At 48.7% G+C, this 15830-nt stretch overlaps 2 protein-coding genes across 2 annotated transcripts in view; both read right to left on the bottom strand.

Annotated features, from left to right (window-relative positions):
• Positions 1-15830, bottom strand: part of LOC309807669 (interferon regulatory factor 6-like) — a 1069421-nt gene that overhangs the window by 245250 nt on the left and 808341 nt on the right. The gene's annotated exons all lie outside the window — the stretch shown is intronic.
• LOC309808884 (forkhead-associated domain-containing protein 1-like) overlaps positions 1-15830 on the bottom strand; it is a gene marked incomplete at both ends in the record, with an annotated part of 100362 nt that overhangs the window by 21474 nt on the left and 63058 nt on the right. The window contains 7 exons of the mRNA XM_082629457.1: positions 2475-2675; positions 3528-3680; positions 4713-4796; positions 7535-7642; positions 11603-11707; positions 12723-12812; positions 15072-15202. Coding sequence (XP_082485583.1) covers positions 2475-2675; positions 3528-3680; positions 4713-4796; positions 7535-7642; positions 11603-11707; positions 12723-12812; positions 15072-15202 — 872 coding nt within the window. The remainder of the gene's footprint in view (positions 1-2474; positions 2676-3527; positions 3681-4712; positions 4797-7534; positions 7643-11602; positions 11708-12722; positions 12813-15071; positions 15203-15830) is intronic.

The following is a 15830-nucleotide window of genomic DNA, read 5'->3' as shown; positions in this document are numbered from 1 at the left end:
CACAGCTCTTTCCATGGGAAAATGCCCTGGAAGTTCCACACAAAATATGATCGTAGTGACGATACCAAACGCTAGCGAGGATGTGAAGCAACAGGAACTCTCATTCACTGTTGGCGGGAACGCAAAACAGCCACTTTGGAAAAGAGTTTTGTGGTTTTCTTAAAAACTAAACGTACTCTACGGACTTCCCTGGTGGCGAAGTGGTTAAGAATCCGCCTGCCAATGCAAGGGACACAGGTTCAAGCCCTGGTCGGGGAAGATCCCACATGCCACGGAGCAACTAAGCCTGTGTGCCACAACTACTGAGCCTGTGCTCTAGAGCCCGTGAGCCACAACTACTGAGCCCGTGTGCCACAACTACTGAAGCCTGCGCACCTAGAGCCCATGCAACGCAACAAGAGAAGCCACTGCAATGAGAAGCCCGTGCACCACAAGGAAGAGTAGCCCCCGCTTGCCGTAACTAGAGAAAGCCCGTGCGCAGCAATGAAGACCCAATGCAGCCAAAAATAAATAAAATAAAATAAATTAATTAAAAAAAAAACCTAAATGTACTCTAACCACACGATTCAGCAACCGCGCCCTTGGTATTTACTCAAAGAAGTTGAAAACATGTCCACACAAAACCCTGCATGTGGACGTTTATGGTAGCTTTATTCATAACTGCCAAAACTTGGAAGCCACCAGGATGTCCTTCAGTAGGTGAATGGATAATGGAATATTATTGGGCACTTAAAAAGAAAAAAAGAGCTATCAAGCCATGAAAAGACTTGGAGGAAATGAAAATGCATATTACTAAATAAAAAAAACTAATCTGAAAAGTTGTATGATTCCAACTACATGATATCCTGGAAAAGGCAAAAACTATGGCGACGGTAAAAAGATCTGTGGTTGCCAGGGGCTGCAGGGGGGCTGGGAGGGAGCACAGAGGATTTTCAGGGCAGTGAAACTATTCTTTTTTTGGGGGGGGATAGGTTCTTTTATTTGGAATAAAAATGTCCAGTTTTGAAAAGAAAAGACGTTATCTTAAAAACTTAAGTCCTCAAACCACAGGTTTCCCCATGACGAGTTGAATTCCTGAACACTGCAGAGGGATTACTGGAGATGTTGATTACTTAAGGCACTAATAGGAAGGCACTGAAGAACAGCAGGGCCAGGCTTCAATCAGACAAACATGCGCTGCCATGGAGGAATTGCATAGGCTGGCTCTGAAGTTGGCTTCTCCTTTGCTTCTTTTTATTTTGTTAAACTTGTAGCTTTACTTTCCTCAGTTTCTAGAATATCAGTTTCTAGATATTTGGGTTTATGGGTTATCATCATTTTGCTTTATTACCACGTCCCTGATCTGTAACTTCACCCACCCCACTTCCCCTCTATGGACTCCACAGGTGGCTTTTAATGAATTCTGCGTACTTTCTATTACTGTGTAGTTACAGAGTGACCTGAGAAGTGAAACTCATAAATCGAGTTGACCTAATACCAGGGCTTTGTGCACAGAATCCACCAATCTGCTCAGAGATGGCCTGATCTGAACCACATCCCCCGCCGTGCTCCCTGGCTTCTGCTTAGGGCAGTAGATTTGGGATCAAAGGCACGTTCAGGACTGGACCATCTTCCCGGTGGAGCATTGTGATTTACAGGGCCTCTGGGTCCTCCCCGGGGTGGGCCTCATTATTGGTGGACCTGCTGGTCTCAGGACTTAATGAAGCTCAGGTTGTTGATGTCTCATCGCAGAAAGAATTCAGTGAGAGACAAAGTGATAGGTAAGACGTGGACTTATTTAGAGAGAAACACACTCCACAGACAGAGCGTGGGCCATCTCAGAAGGCGAGAAAGGCCAGGGCAGGGAAACGATTCTGTATGATATTATAATGGTGGATACATGTCATCACACATTTGTCCAAGTCCAAACCCATAGGATGTACAACACCAAGAGTGACCCCTACACAGCACTGTAAATCAACTACACTCCAATAAAATTAAAATGAAAAAGAGTGAACCCTAATATAAACCATGGACTTTGGGTGATTAGGACGTGTCAATGTAGGTTCATCAGTCCTGACAACTGTACCTCTCTGGTGCTGATGCTGATAAATGGGGGAGGCTGTGTATGAGTGGGGACGGGGGTACCTGGGAAATCTCTGTATCATCCTCTCAATTTTGCCATGAACATAAAACTGCTCTAAAAAACGTCTCTACTCTATATATGTATATATATGGTTACTTCTGAGAGAGAAGATTTAGCATAATTTCGATTTTTCCTTTTGCCACTGTCACGTCTCATTTTTCTCCAGTAATCACGTCTCACTTGTGTACTTTTTTCCAGGAACACTGCTTCTCAAGTGGTGAAGCAAAGTGAAGTCTGGAGAAGGGAACACTTGGCCACATACCTAAGAAGCCTCCCTCAATAGATGTCCCATCGTGATCAGATTCAACGCAATATTTCAGTCATGTAACTATGTGAGAAAAGAGTTTCAATCACCTTTGTCGGAGCTGGAGAACTGGATCCCCACCTCGTGGAGGAGATGCTCCGTTTCCTCCAGCCAGGACAGTGACAGGCGCAAGATGTCCAGTGCCACCTTCTGGAGCCCTGAGACAGGTGGGCTCACCTGCAGGTGCTGCAGGAGGTCGACCTCCTTCTTCAGCTCATTGCTAGAGCAAGACATTGTCATGCACGCCTGGAAAGAGATGAGGTCGTGAGGAGCCCGGGCACCATCGCCAGAAATACCACCTGACGGTTGTGACCCACACAGAGCAGTGTTCTTGACGGGCCCGTGAAGCAGGCAGAGCCGTATGTTGGCCGCCCTGTGACGGCCCAGTTTTACTTCCCTTTTTCGGGGGGCGGAAGGAAGGAGGCAGCTTTTATTTCACGTGCACTCTAACTGACACTCTAGATGGACAAATAGACCCTTTGTTTAGGTATAGGCAATTCCAAAGCCAAATTGCCAAGGACAATTTGGCTGAAAGGAGAAGCAAATTTGGTTACAGAATTCCTGCTGAGATCAACACACAAGCTGGTCATAAAGTGCGGTTTCCTGATTTGAAAGAGTGCTGACAAGCCAACATTTGCCCAGACTCCCCAAATAGTAGCTGCATATTTCCAGAGAAAGCAGAAGCAGCTGCCTGATGTGATAAGCTGGATCCCTGCGTGGGGGCCATGAAGTGGGGGCTCTGCCAGACCCTCTGGTCCAATAAGGGTAAGAGCAGCCTTCCACTGCTGGGACAGAAAAGAAAACTGCAAATAAAGAGCAGAAGGTTTCTTTGGTTTCTCTGGAAATAACACGGGGCTGTTTTTTTTCCCCCGGGGTCTGGGGCCTCCCAAAGGCAGTACTTGGAGTGTGTCGGGCAGCTTCTCCTTGGCCACACCAAGTTCACCTGGGAGGCATTTCTGGAGGTCCTTTGTTTTCTGATCTCAAACAGATTTCTCCAACAAGAGAAAAGGTGGACTAAAAGCAGAGCTGGACAATTTCCTGAACAAGGAGCACAGAAATGAGACACAGGGGACATTTGAGGAATGGAGAAGGGGGCACCTGGCAACTGTCTAAGGATGTCTTCAGCTTCTTGATGTTCTGGGTGATTTCCTCCTCTTTGCAGCTGCTGAGCTGGGTCTCCTTCTGCAGGGTCCACTTTTGCTGCCAAACGTTGCTATTGTCCTCTGTGACCCTGCTGCTCTTTTCTGGTAACTGGTGAGAAAAAGAAAAAAAAAAGATTTAAAATGCAGGGTGGGGCTTCCCTGGTGGCGCGGTGGTTGGGAGTCTGCCTGCCGATGCAGGGGATGCGGGTTCAAGCCCTGGTCGGGGAAGATCCCACATGCCGCGGAGCAACTGGGCCTGTGAGCCACAACTACTGAGCCTGCGCGTCTGGAGCCTGTGCTCCGCAACAAGAGAGGCTGCGATAGTGAGAGGCCCGCGCACCGCGATGAAGGGTGGCCCCTGCTCGCCGCAACTGGAGAAAGCCCTCGCACAGAAACGAAGACCCAACCCAGCAAAAATTAATTAATTAATTAATTAAAATGCAGGGTGGCTCTGGGGGGAGGGGACCTGGAGGGCTTCAGCTTAAGCTCGGAGGAGGGAGGTCCTGGTGTGTTTTGGGGTTGGCTCTGGAGCGTGGATATTGGCTCTGTCACCGGGGCATGTTTCCCAGGATCAGAGATGGTGTTTTAAGAGCCAAAGGCCTGTCATGTGGCCACGAGTGTGTTCTAGATTCTTCTGCATTCTGGGAGGGATTCATCACGCTGAGCCTGATGTTGTGGGCTCCTAAAAAGGAGGTCGTCCGAGAGAAGCCCGTGGTATGATCTTGTGACCCGCGCGCTGACACCCAGGATTGGAGAGGATAAACGGAAGGATAATAAGGCATCGTTACAGCCAGAGGCCCACCCTCACTGCCATCCGCCACTTCAGGAGGAACGAGCGAGCGAGGACGCACCGTCCATGCTGAGGCCGCTCCTTTCCTCGCGGGGCTAACGGAGGTTCACCGTGCGGGTCTGCCGACCAGACACAGTCCTGGGTGGTTTAATTTGATTTTCACAGAAACACTGCAAGGGAGTTTAACTGGCTTTTACTTGAAAAGCCAGGAAATCCCAGAAAATCAAAACAAATCTTTATGGTGTAGCAACAGTGTGAAAATTATGTGCCACCAACAAAAAACAGGAACATATGCTCCCAGTGTCTGGAGCCCCGGGTCCCTGAAGGAGAAAGTGGGGAAGAGAGACGAGCCTGCTGATTGGAGACGGGTTTGTCCTGGACCGGTTTCACGCGTCCGCAGGTGGCCTTGAGGACCTGACCTCTGAAAAGCTCCAGCTGCAGCACAAAGAAAGGGAAGGGGATGAGGTGAGGGGCGCAGCTGCAGCGGCAAGGCTGGGGGAGGCGCCTCCGTCGCTGGGTCTGGGAGAAATCGGTGAGAAGGCTCTGCACGCCTTCAGTGGTCATTATGGGTAATTAACACCTTCACCTCTCACCGGAAGGGGCAGTGCCCACACAAGAGAGGGGGACAGCAGGTTTTAATGACTTTTCAGGTGTGCCCGCCTAACCTAGCCGACGCACACGGTCAGCACACACACGTCTCGGGCTCTCGGAAGAGCCACTTGCTGCCAATTATCCAGTGGGAAGTCCAGGGCCGGGAGCGCTCTTCCGTAATTGCTACGTTGGCACCAGGCTGTGAGATAAACATTGAGGCTGTCAGCCCGGGTAACTCGTGTCATCAGCAAGGGCGCCTGGGGAGAGAAGGAGGAGCTGCCTGCTGCCGTTTTGTGCCTTAGACCTTGTGTCCTGAAGACGACGTCTCTTGTACTCCTCTCCAGGTCCCCGGAGCCTGGTGCAGCGCCTGGCACACAGCAGGCACTCAATAAACGTTCATCGAATGCTTAGAACAGAAACACCTGTCAAGTCAGATGTTCAAAGTCCTCTCCTTCAGTTCAGCCAGTTTTTACTGAGTGCCTCCCTGATGCTGGTGTCTTCATATTACGGATGATGAAACAACGCAGTTAAATTAAGTCAGGGCTTCTAGAATGACGAGTTCAAGATGCCCCAGGCTCATGAGACTTGAACGGCAAAGAAGCCCAAGTTTCTCTGGAAATTTCCCAACGTGATGGCCCTTGGCCTGGGTTTTTGGCTCACTGGCAAAATGTGGTCATGAAAGGCTCTAAAACAGAGCCCTGAAGGACCACAAGGGCCACAGAATCAATAAGAACGTGAACAGGTCCTAAGACACAGGAGTCTGCTGCACACCAGGGAGCTCTGGGAAGCCAAGTAGAGGAACTGTGACTCTCCTAAGGACACCTCTGCAGTCATCCTGCCAGAAGCCAGCTGGGTGATTGGAGGGACTCTGGGTCGTCTGCTGGTTTCATGGCCAAGGGAGGGTCCTAGCTCACCCGAGGAAGAGGTTATGCAGAGGGCCCTGTGGGCAATGGCCCGTGTTATCACCAGAGGCGCCCTACAGGACTGCTTGGTGGGGGGTGGGGGTGGGGAGGGACAGGTCCTGCTGGATGGTGGGCTGAGTCCTGTGGTCACTGGCCTGGGGAAGGGCAGGACCTCAGGCCGGGAGCGGGCTGTGGAGACAAGGGGGTGAAGCAGCAAGGCCCAGGCAGCGCAGAGAAGCCTTGTTCGTCCTTTCTCTCTCGAGTCTAGACCTGGAGGAATCTCAGTGTCTCTGAGGGTCTTCCTGGATGACCCCTGGCCAGAGCCATGACCAGGCGCTCGGCAAGTGGCGCAGATCATGCCCTCAAGGCGGGTGTTCGCCATGGGTGCAGAGTGCCAGCAAGGTGAGGGGTAGCCCAGGTGCACGGAGGGAAGCCCAGGCTGGCGGGCTCTCTGCCTTGCTAAGGGGTCGGCACCCTGCAGGAGAAAGGACACCGGGGGTGATGGTGTGGAAGTTGGTTGAAGAGGCTTTCAAACCTGCCTGAGGGTCAGCATCATCATTTAACTTGTGGGTGCCTCTGAAGTTCAGCGCGTGGGACAAATTCCGGTCACACTGATGGTTCAGGCTTGGATGCTACCAAACTCAAGGGCTTTGGGAGCTGGGCTGGGTGGGACGGAGGGCTCCTTTAAGGATCGTGGTTCTTAACCTTTTTTGGTGGTTTACAAATCCTTCTGAGCATCCAATGAGTGACGAGGTGGACTCACTCTCCCAGAAAAAGAAAAGCACAAACACATACATGCAAAACGTTCTTGGTCCCCCTGGAGCCGTGGCTGCCAGGAGAGGATGCCTTGTGGAGGGGGTCCAAGATGGGCTGCCCTCGGTGGGCTGTGTTCTGGAGGGCCAGTGCCCCGTCTTGGGTTCTCCTTTGCTCTCCCTTAGCCTTTGGTGAAGGCTCGTTTGCATGTTCTGGCCCTCATGTCTGTGCCACGTGTCAGAGGAAGGGCCACTGGGCCATCTTGGGTCAGAGCCCTGGGAAATGGCCCTCTCCCCACCCTGCCCACCTCCACCTGGCATAAGCTGTGGTATTCTGGGTTTTACTTTATTAAGAAAAGTGGCAGGACTTCCCTGGCGCTCCAGTGGTTAAGACTCCGTGCAGCCACTGCAGGGGGCACGGGTTCCATCCCTGGTCGGGGAACTAAAATCCTGCAAGCCACGCGGTTCGGCCAAACAAAACAAACAAACAAACAAACAGAAATGTGGCAATTCCCTGGGGACACTGACTGTAGCATCTCTTTGGGGGCCCAGAGGAAGAAAGATCGCTCTAAATGTCAGGACAAAAAATGTGAAGGAGAAAGTGCTAGAAACACCACCGAGGTCAAGAGCTCAAACCCTTCCCAAGAGGGAACCGCACAGCTGGTTCACTGGGGTGGGCCTTGAGCTGGGACTGGCTGCTTGGTCAGGGTCTCAGGCAACAGCAAACACTGGAGTGGGCAGCTTCCCAGAAGGAAAAGCCTCTTTAGTGAAATCCACGGGGACGCGGAAGCCGCACAAAGCCCTGCCCCTGAGATAAGCGGGTGAACTAAGGCAGGCCGTCTTCCTCCTCATTCATCCCTGCCGGCCGCTTGGGTGCGGGATTCCGTGGAGAGCACGGGCCCGTGAAGGGGCTCTGCAGCACACCTACCTGACCTACTGCCCTTTCCAAATTGGCTTTAATGAGGTTTTCTCTGTTCCTCATTTCTTTCAGCTGAAGCAATTTCCTTCTGGAATCCTCCCGAAGCTTCTCTTCCACCTGAAAGGATGATGAAAGCGTGGGCTTGCTGCTAATGTGATCATCATGCCCTCTGGGGAAACTTTTCTGGGTGGGCTAATGGCAGTGGGGGAGTCCCTGAGGGGTAGGGACAGCTGCAGCCCAGCAGCAGGGGTCACAGGCATGCACAGGGTGGAGGCAAACTCACAGGGAGTTGCCCCCTACGGGAAAGGGCCGAGCTCTGCACCCGGGGCTCAACTATGTTCTACCGCACACTCCCATCCCAGCTCGGTCCCTAACAAGCCGTACGACACTCGGAAAGTTACTTCACTGCTCCGTGACTCAGTGTCCTCATCTGTCAAATGGGAATGATGATACTAGTATCACTGCATAGAGTCATTGTGGGGATTCAATGTTTGGAATAGTGCTTAAGGGCTCTGTGAGAGTGTTAAGTACCGTTGTAACCTATGAAAGGTGGACGGGAATGTCCGCCGTACAGTCTCGTTCTAATAACTCGTGATGGGTACTTGGAAATGTTATGATTGGGTTTATTATCATAACTGTTTGTCGTTACCACTTTGAGCACACTCACTGGTGGTAACCTCTCTGGAGGCTTGCCAAAGCAATGTCTATTAAGAACTGCAGCCTGCAAAGGAAGGCGTTTAAAGTGGAGAAGCTTGCCTACTTTTCCCCCCTTGCTTGGGTAACAGTCAACGCACGGTAAGCTTGGGAGTGCTCCACGCTACCCTTGGCTGGCCAGTGTAGGCCTCGCAGCTGCTCAATTCTTGGATGCACCTGCTGAGCCCTGGGCCCTGGCACTAACAGGAAATGAGGCAAACACTCGTAAATAAATGGAAAGTTTTTGTGCTGAAACAAATTCACAGGCTGTGTTTTTAGGGATCTGAAGAGGGGGATCACAGGGATGTAATAAAAGACCCAGAAAAGCCCTTAAGAGCTTTCTTCTGAGTAGTGTGGCCCAGTGGAAGAGCCTCTACCCAGCTCCGTTACCTTGGAAAAGTCATCTAAGCTCTCTGGGCCTTAGTTTTCTCCCAGGTCTAAACATGCTCTGACTTCTATTTCAGCAGCCTGTTTCATATGCTGCAAAAGCCAAGTCCAGCCTTGGACTCTGCCCCTGTTTGTGTTCTGCATGAACAGCCCCCGTTCCTGTCCCCAAGCCTCAGAGTCACCTTCAGCGGCCGCCCTGCTCCCTCTCTCACACTCGGGGGTCTCACGCCTGTCCTCCAACCCCTCTCAAATGCAAGCTGGACTGTGACAACTGGCCTCCTCGCCTCAAGTTTAGTTTCTTCCAGTGCAATCTTAACGGTACTGTGAGAGTTACCCTGCTATAAGGCAGCTCTGTCCACCAGAACTTTCTGCAACGGTACAGGTACTCTGAGCGAGGCTGTGTTGTCTAATACGGCAGCCACCAGCCACATCTGGGGATCGAGCACTCGAAATGGGGCTGGTGTGGCGGAGGAACTGAATTAAAATTTTATTTAATTTTCATTAATTTCAGTGTAAACAGTAGCATGTGGCTGTTTGCTATGCCAGGGTAACTGAAGTCAGACAAACCTGGAGTCAGACAAAACCGACTGTGCCATTGGGCTAGTTACTTTACTAGTAACTAGTAGCCTTGACTTTCTCATCTGTAAAATGGAGAGGATGATTTCTAGATCACAGCGCTGTTGTAAAGATTAAGAGGTGAAAAGTTCAGGGTAACGCCTAGTACATGAGAAATTGTAACTCTCATTTTCACCCTAATTACTGTCCACGAATGTCATTGCATCAGTCACTTGTTCAGGAGGCTTAGTAGCTCCCCACTGCCTGTGTGGTACAGAGCCCAAGCGCCTGAACTAAGGCAAAACACCAAGCCAGAGATTCAAGAAGCCCCTACGAACTCTGTACGAGGTAAATAAAACTGGATCCACACCTAGATAAACCATAATAAAACTGCTGGAAATCAAGGAAAAAGACAATCTTAAAAGCAACCGGAGGGCCTCCCTGGTGGCGCAGTGGTTGAGAGTCCGCCTGCCGATGCAGGGGATACGGGTTCGTGCCCCGGTCTGGGAGGATCCCATATGCCGCGGAGCGGCTGGGCCCGTGAGCCACGGCCGCTGGGCCGGCGCGTCCGGAGCCTGTGCTCCGCAACGGGAGAGGCCACAACAGTGAGAGGCCCGCATACCGCAAAAAGAAAAAAAAAAAAAAAAAAGCAACCGGAGAAAAAGACAGATTATGCAAAGGTACAACAGTTAGGCTTACAGATGACTTCTAAATAGAAATAATAGGAGCCACAAGACAATAGTGACATATCTAATGCTGTATCTAATGTGCTGAAAGAAAAGAGTTGCCATTGTAGAATTCAATACGCAGTCAAATGTGTTTTAAGAATGAAGGTTAAATATACATCTCCAGACAGACACACAGGCACATTTGAGAATTTGTCATCAGCAGAGCCACAATGAGGGAAAACATTAAAGGGTATTCTTCAGACACAAGAAAAATGAACCCAGGTGGGTGATCAGAGATGCAGAAAAGACAAGCAACAGTAAGGGTAATGTGTGGATATGATACTGACTATAGAAAAACACTAATAATGTCTTGTGGGGTTTTAACTATCAAGAGGAGTTTAGAAAATGACAGTAATGGCTTATAAATCTGGAGGGGGTAAGTGAAGTTAAGGTGTTTGAAACTCATTGCACTGTCAAGGAGAAGGGCATCATTATCAACTACTATTGCCTCTTGGTAAGTTAAGAATGCAGGGCTTCCCTGGTGGCGCAGCGGTTGAGAGTCTGCCTGCCGATGCAGGGGACATGGGTTCGTGTCCTGGTCCAGGAGGATCCCACATGCCGCAGAGCGGCTGGGCCTGTGAGCCATGGCCACTGAGCCTGTGCGTCCAGAGCCTGTGCTCCACAACGGAAGAGGCCATAACAGTGAGAGGCCCGCGTACCGAAAAAAAAAAAAAAGAATGCACTTTATAGTCTTCAGGATGACTACTAAGAGAATAGTAGAAGAGTGAAAAACTTAATTAATGTGTGATTTTGGTGAGTCAAGGATGAATGTTATTGTCTTACTATGACTAAAAGAATAGTAAAAAAGTGAAATATTTCCAAGCTAATAGAGGGGGAAAGTGGAATAAGAGAAAACCATCCACTCAGAAGGAGGCAAGAAAGGAGAGAAAAAGGAACATACCACAGATGGTACATCTGGTATTGAGCAAGAAGGTAGATTTAAATCCCAGTACACGAGTAATTACATAATATAAATGGACTAAAAGTCAAAGATGGTCAAACTGTATTTTGTAAAAATGATACGCTATTTGAAGGCATATGTCTAAAACTTAAGACAAAAATTGACAGAGAACGTATGAAAAAGATAAGGTATGAAAACTCTAACCAACAGAAAGCCAGTGGTGAACCTAAATGACAAAGGAGACGTTAAGGGAGAAACACTACTAGAGATGAAAAGGGACATTTCATGATGATCTAAAGTTTTGCTCTACAGGAAGTATTAGGATCCTAAATTTATATGTACCTAGTAACACAGCCTCAAAATATATAAAGCAAACATCGTTCATATTAAAAGAAGAAACACACAAATTACAAACATGCTGAGATTTTTAAAAACATTCTCAATGATGGAACAAAAAGACAAAAAAAATCAATATGAGAATTTAAGTTGGAACAACATCATTGGCAAACTTGATTTAATGGATCAATTCTTTCTTAGATAATTTCACAATTAAGATTTGAAGGCAGTCTAGGGTAGTGGTTACACACAGGAGCTTTGGAGTCAGGCAGACCTGGATTCAAGTTCTGCCACAACTACTTTATGCAAGTGAACTTGGATAACTTCCTTCACCTCTGTGAGCCTCAGTTTTCCTGACTGTAAAGTGGGGATAATACCAGTATAGACCGCATGGGGTCATTGTGAGGATGAAGAGAGATGATGCAGGTGGAGTGCTGGCCCCAGAGTGGTTCCCAGGCCGACCTGTCCCTGCCATACCTTGCTCTTTTCCCGCAGCGTCATAGAGATCAGGCTCTGCTCGGTACTGCTCCTTTTCAGCTCCACCCTGAGCTTCCTCATTTCTTTTTCCATGTCATGGATTTGCTGAAAGAGTTCCAACAACAGGGAAGTCAACTTCACAACTCATTTCATCCGGTTCATTAAGGCAGAAACCTAGTCTGGGATTCGCTTCATTCCTTCCCTTGGGGGACAATTCCACATCTTTGAGGCAAAGTAGACTTTCTTTCAACGGGTGCAATGAAAGGGCTGGGTGAGGGAAAATTTGAGTTTCTTTTGAAGATCAGCATGGATCCTGGATTAAACAGTACAAGATACCTATCCACTCATTAGAATCTCTTTCCTTGGGGTATATTTTTGAGTTCAATCTAAATAAGGGCTGTTTGGAAGACACAATGGGCACAGTTTGGAAGAAAAGAACAATGACATTTTTCTTTTTTCTCATTTGAGGCAGAGAAGTGTGCTCCTGACAGAGAGAAGAACACACGTCTCCTCCCCCCTGTCCCAGGCACCGGGCTTCCCAACGGATGGAAAACGTATGCCTGGTGATGTGCACGAGGGTTCGGGCCGGTACAGGGGGTGAACATTTACATTGAGTGGTCATCTTTTCATTGTGTTAATTTTTATGTTCACCTTCCATACAAGGCCAGTGATACATTTGCTTTTTATTTTGTTTTTATGAATTGTTGTAAAATTGAATGTATTTAAGTAAAAATACTTCAAGAAGAGTTGTGTTAATAACAGTGCTCAGGGCTGTGATAAAACTTGTGACAGTGGATCATGAAAGTCTGGGCATCACAAGTCCAGGGGTAGGGACCACGGTGAATTTCTAGCAGCATATGGTGGCCACCTCCCGTCCCTTTCCCCAGGGGAAACCTGATGAGGGGCCTTGAGCCAACTGCCCAGAAAATCTGGGGAGAGTGTGTTTTCCATGGTCTTTTCACCCATCTCTTTGAGGCCAGCAAATCAAAGCATTAACACACAAACACCCAGAAAGCCCCAGAGCTTGTGCTAGCTAATGGGCCAAGGAACCCCTCCAAAACCCTCAAGGCCCCAATCTAGGCTTTCAGTGGACACCTAGGGGTCAGGAGGTTCAACGCACGGTTTTGCAGAGTTTTAACTCTTTCTCTTGGGCTTCCCACTTCTCCTTCTGGGCATCTTCCTTCTGTAACTCTTCTTTCAGCACTGAGCACTGTGGAGAAAAAGGACAAGGCCACGGGGGCTTGGCTGGGGGTCCCAAGTAATTGTGTTCACGCCCAGGAGTGTTTCCTGCTGTACAACCCAATCACACCTCTGAATTCTGAGAGGCGAGACCATTTGTGTGATGGGAGCACGGGATCCTGCAGTCGTTCCCAGTTCACCCCTCTCATGAGTTCTGAGGAATAGAGCGTCTAAATTCCTCTTCAAAAGCCAGCAAACTTCACTGCAGGGGAAATCCAGCTTTGTAGAGTCTGGGGACTTAGGGTGCAGGAATTGGGATGTTTTCACGCTGTGAACGGTGAGGGTGGAGGGGGCCGAGGCAGTGAGCTGGGGTCCATCTTAGGGCTCTTGTGCAGGTTGCATCTCAAAGACACAACTGCCCCGACTGGTGTGGAGGGGTAAACGGAGCTGTCTTGCCTGAGGGCGGCTTGGCAACAGGCATTAAGGGCTTAAGCATGGATGTGCCTTCTTTTGACCCAGCAATTCCCACTTTAGGAATGTACCTTAAGGACAATGACTGGAGAAATAAGTAAATCTGTAGTTTCAAGGATGCTCTTCACAGAATTGTCAGTAACAGTGGAAGAAAAAAAAAAAGAGGAAACAACCCAAGTGTTGTTTAGAACAGCAGACCACTTTATAACACTGGGTACATCCAGGAGAAAGTATGTAGCTTTTAAGACGAATGATAAGAGCGTTGATTTATTAGAATGGAAAAATAATAAGTATTTAAAAATTTAAAAAATGTGCATAGTATAAATTCACTATAAAATGATTGATTGATTGATTTCTAGGCAATATATAGAAACAAGACTGGAAGAACATACATGAAAATATTAACACTGATTTCTCAAGGTAGCATTTCCTCTCCTCTCTTTTTATTTTTTCTTCTCAATGTCATCTACTTATTTTTCTAAAATTAACACACATGATATATGTCATTAAAAAAAAGGCATCTCAAATGTTCACAAGAGCAGTATCCTTGGTGGTGACGAGCCCTTGTGCTATTGGCCAGCACAGTCTAGAGGAGAAGGGCCCTCATTCCAAGGTCAACGAGGAAGGGGAAATGGGGACATAAATCATCCAAATGCACTTCAGGAGGTAGAAGAGCCAAGCAGGTGCTGTCTTTGCAGATTCCTTCTACTTAGCACCAGCTCTGCATCCCCTTCCCGTCCCCAACACACACACACACACACACACACACACACACACACACACACCCCCCACATTAAACAGCTATAGCACATGCCTGGGAAGACACCCTGCTTGGGAGAAACGAATGCAGAGGGCTTGGCCAGGCAGCCGACCTCAGGCAGAGGCAGAAGAGCACAACTAAAACCAGCCTCCCACTTCTTGGAAAACGATTTTGTCATCCCCATTTCACACATGGGGAAATGGAGGCCAAATAAGTTACAATAAAAGAAAGCTCTGGGATGGGACCCTGGTCTGTCTGATCCCAAAGCTCGTGCAGTGCCTTTCACCAGCTCCAAACTGGGTATGGTACTACGTACCAGGTATTACTTACTGTGCCTTTTCCTTGGAACCTCAAGATCTGTTCTCACCCCAGCCCCATGCAGACCTAGCTATCGGGTAGCCTCTGGGAATCTCTGAGTTGCCACCTGAGATGAAAGCTTTGAGGTTTTACCTTGACTCACAGAAACAGGCACATCATGCAAATACTGAGAAATCTTATCCTATAGAGTCAGGATTCTAAAGTTAGCATTGAAGGCAAGATTTGCAAAGAGTCAAAGTTACATGTGAAAAGCTCTTTGCTTGCCTACCACGTTCATCTTCCATAGAGACATTCTACACACTAGAGTCTAAGGAAGAAATGAGCGTCTGCGTGTTTGCATCTGGATCTTCAGACGTTCTGCTGTGAAGACAGTTATGAGAACCAGCGGTGCTGGGACCACGATGCAGCCGTGTGGTCATCCGTGCTCACAGGGAGATCGTATTCTGCTTAATGTTAAACTTTGCAATGGCAGTATATGCTCATAGGTGGGTTTGTTGCTGGGATTAAACAAACTCATTTATAATAGGGGTTAGAAAATCTTTGCTGGATTTGAAAATCTATTATGCTTCTTCTGAGCCACATACACGCTGTCCTTTGAAAGGCTTCAGAGAAGTTGGCCACCTGCCCAGCAGCTACCCTCCCTGTGTCCTTGGGCACTGGCCTCATCTCACCACCGTGTGTCATGTGACTCCACTGTGTCTGCTTTTCGCAGCTACAATTTGCTGATGACCCGACACTCACTCTGGAGCTGAGGGCTTCGAGCTGGTGATCCTTTTCTTTGTTCTCACTTTTCAGTTGATTCACCTCCTGTTGTAGTTGTTGAACTTGACCATCCTTTACTAACACGTCTCTTTGCAAAGATGACACCATCTCTGTAAAAGAACCAAACCAAACCAAAACAAAAGACTCATGGAGGTGAAAGAGGCAGGAAGGATTATTGGCAACACCATGGCTGTCAGCCAACGTTTGGACAAGACTTTCCAAGCCCGGGCCACCACCGGTGCCCTCCTAGGACTGGGGAGGCTTTTTCCAAGGGTCACAGAGCAGGAATGGGAATGAGAGCAAAGTCCACGGAACAGGGTTTGAGGCTTCATTGAGAATGAGGGGCAGTCAGCACCAGCGAGAGGAGAAGCCTTTGGGGGCCTCTTGTGGGCACAGGCCAGGCAAAGCCGGGAGGAGAGGCCACACCATGGGCCTGGGGAACAAAGGCCCAGCACAGGGAAGGTCCAGGAATTCTTCTCCAGAGGCCAGGACACGGGCGTGTGGCAGAGGGCACTGCTGGACACTATTGATGGGGTGGGTGGTTGGTTTCTCAGTCCTCTGAGTTTGGACCCCTCTCTACCACTTATTAGCTTGGTGGTCTTGGACAAGCTATTTCACCTCCCACTGTCTGTCCTACACAGAGTTATTGTAAGCGTCAAATGAGATGGTATGCCCCAAGAACACAAAGTGGCTAAATTATGTTTGTTCCATGGCGCCTATTATTTTTCTCGGCAGCCA

This window comes from Mesoplodon mirus (genome assembly GCF_964341445.2).
Source record: "Mesoplodon mirus genome assembly, chromosome: 7".
NCBI lineage: Eukaryota > Metazoa > Chordata > Mammalia > Artiodactyla > Ziphiidae > Mesoplodon > Mesoplodon mirus.
This window is presented reverse-complemented; position numbering and strand designations above follow the sequence as displayed.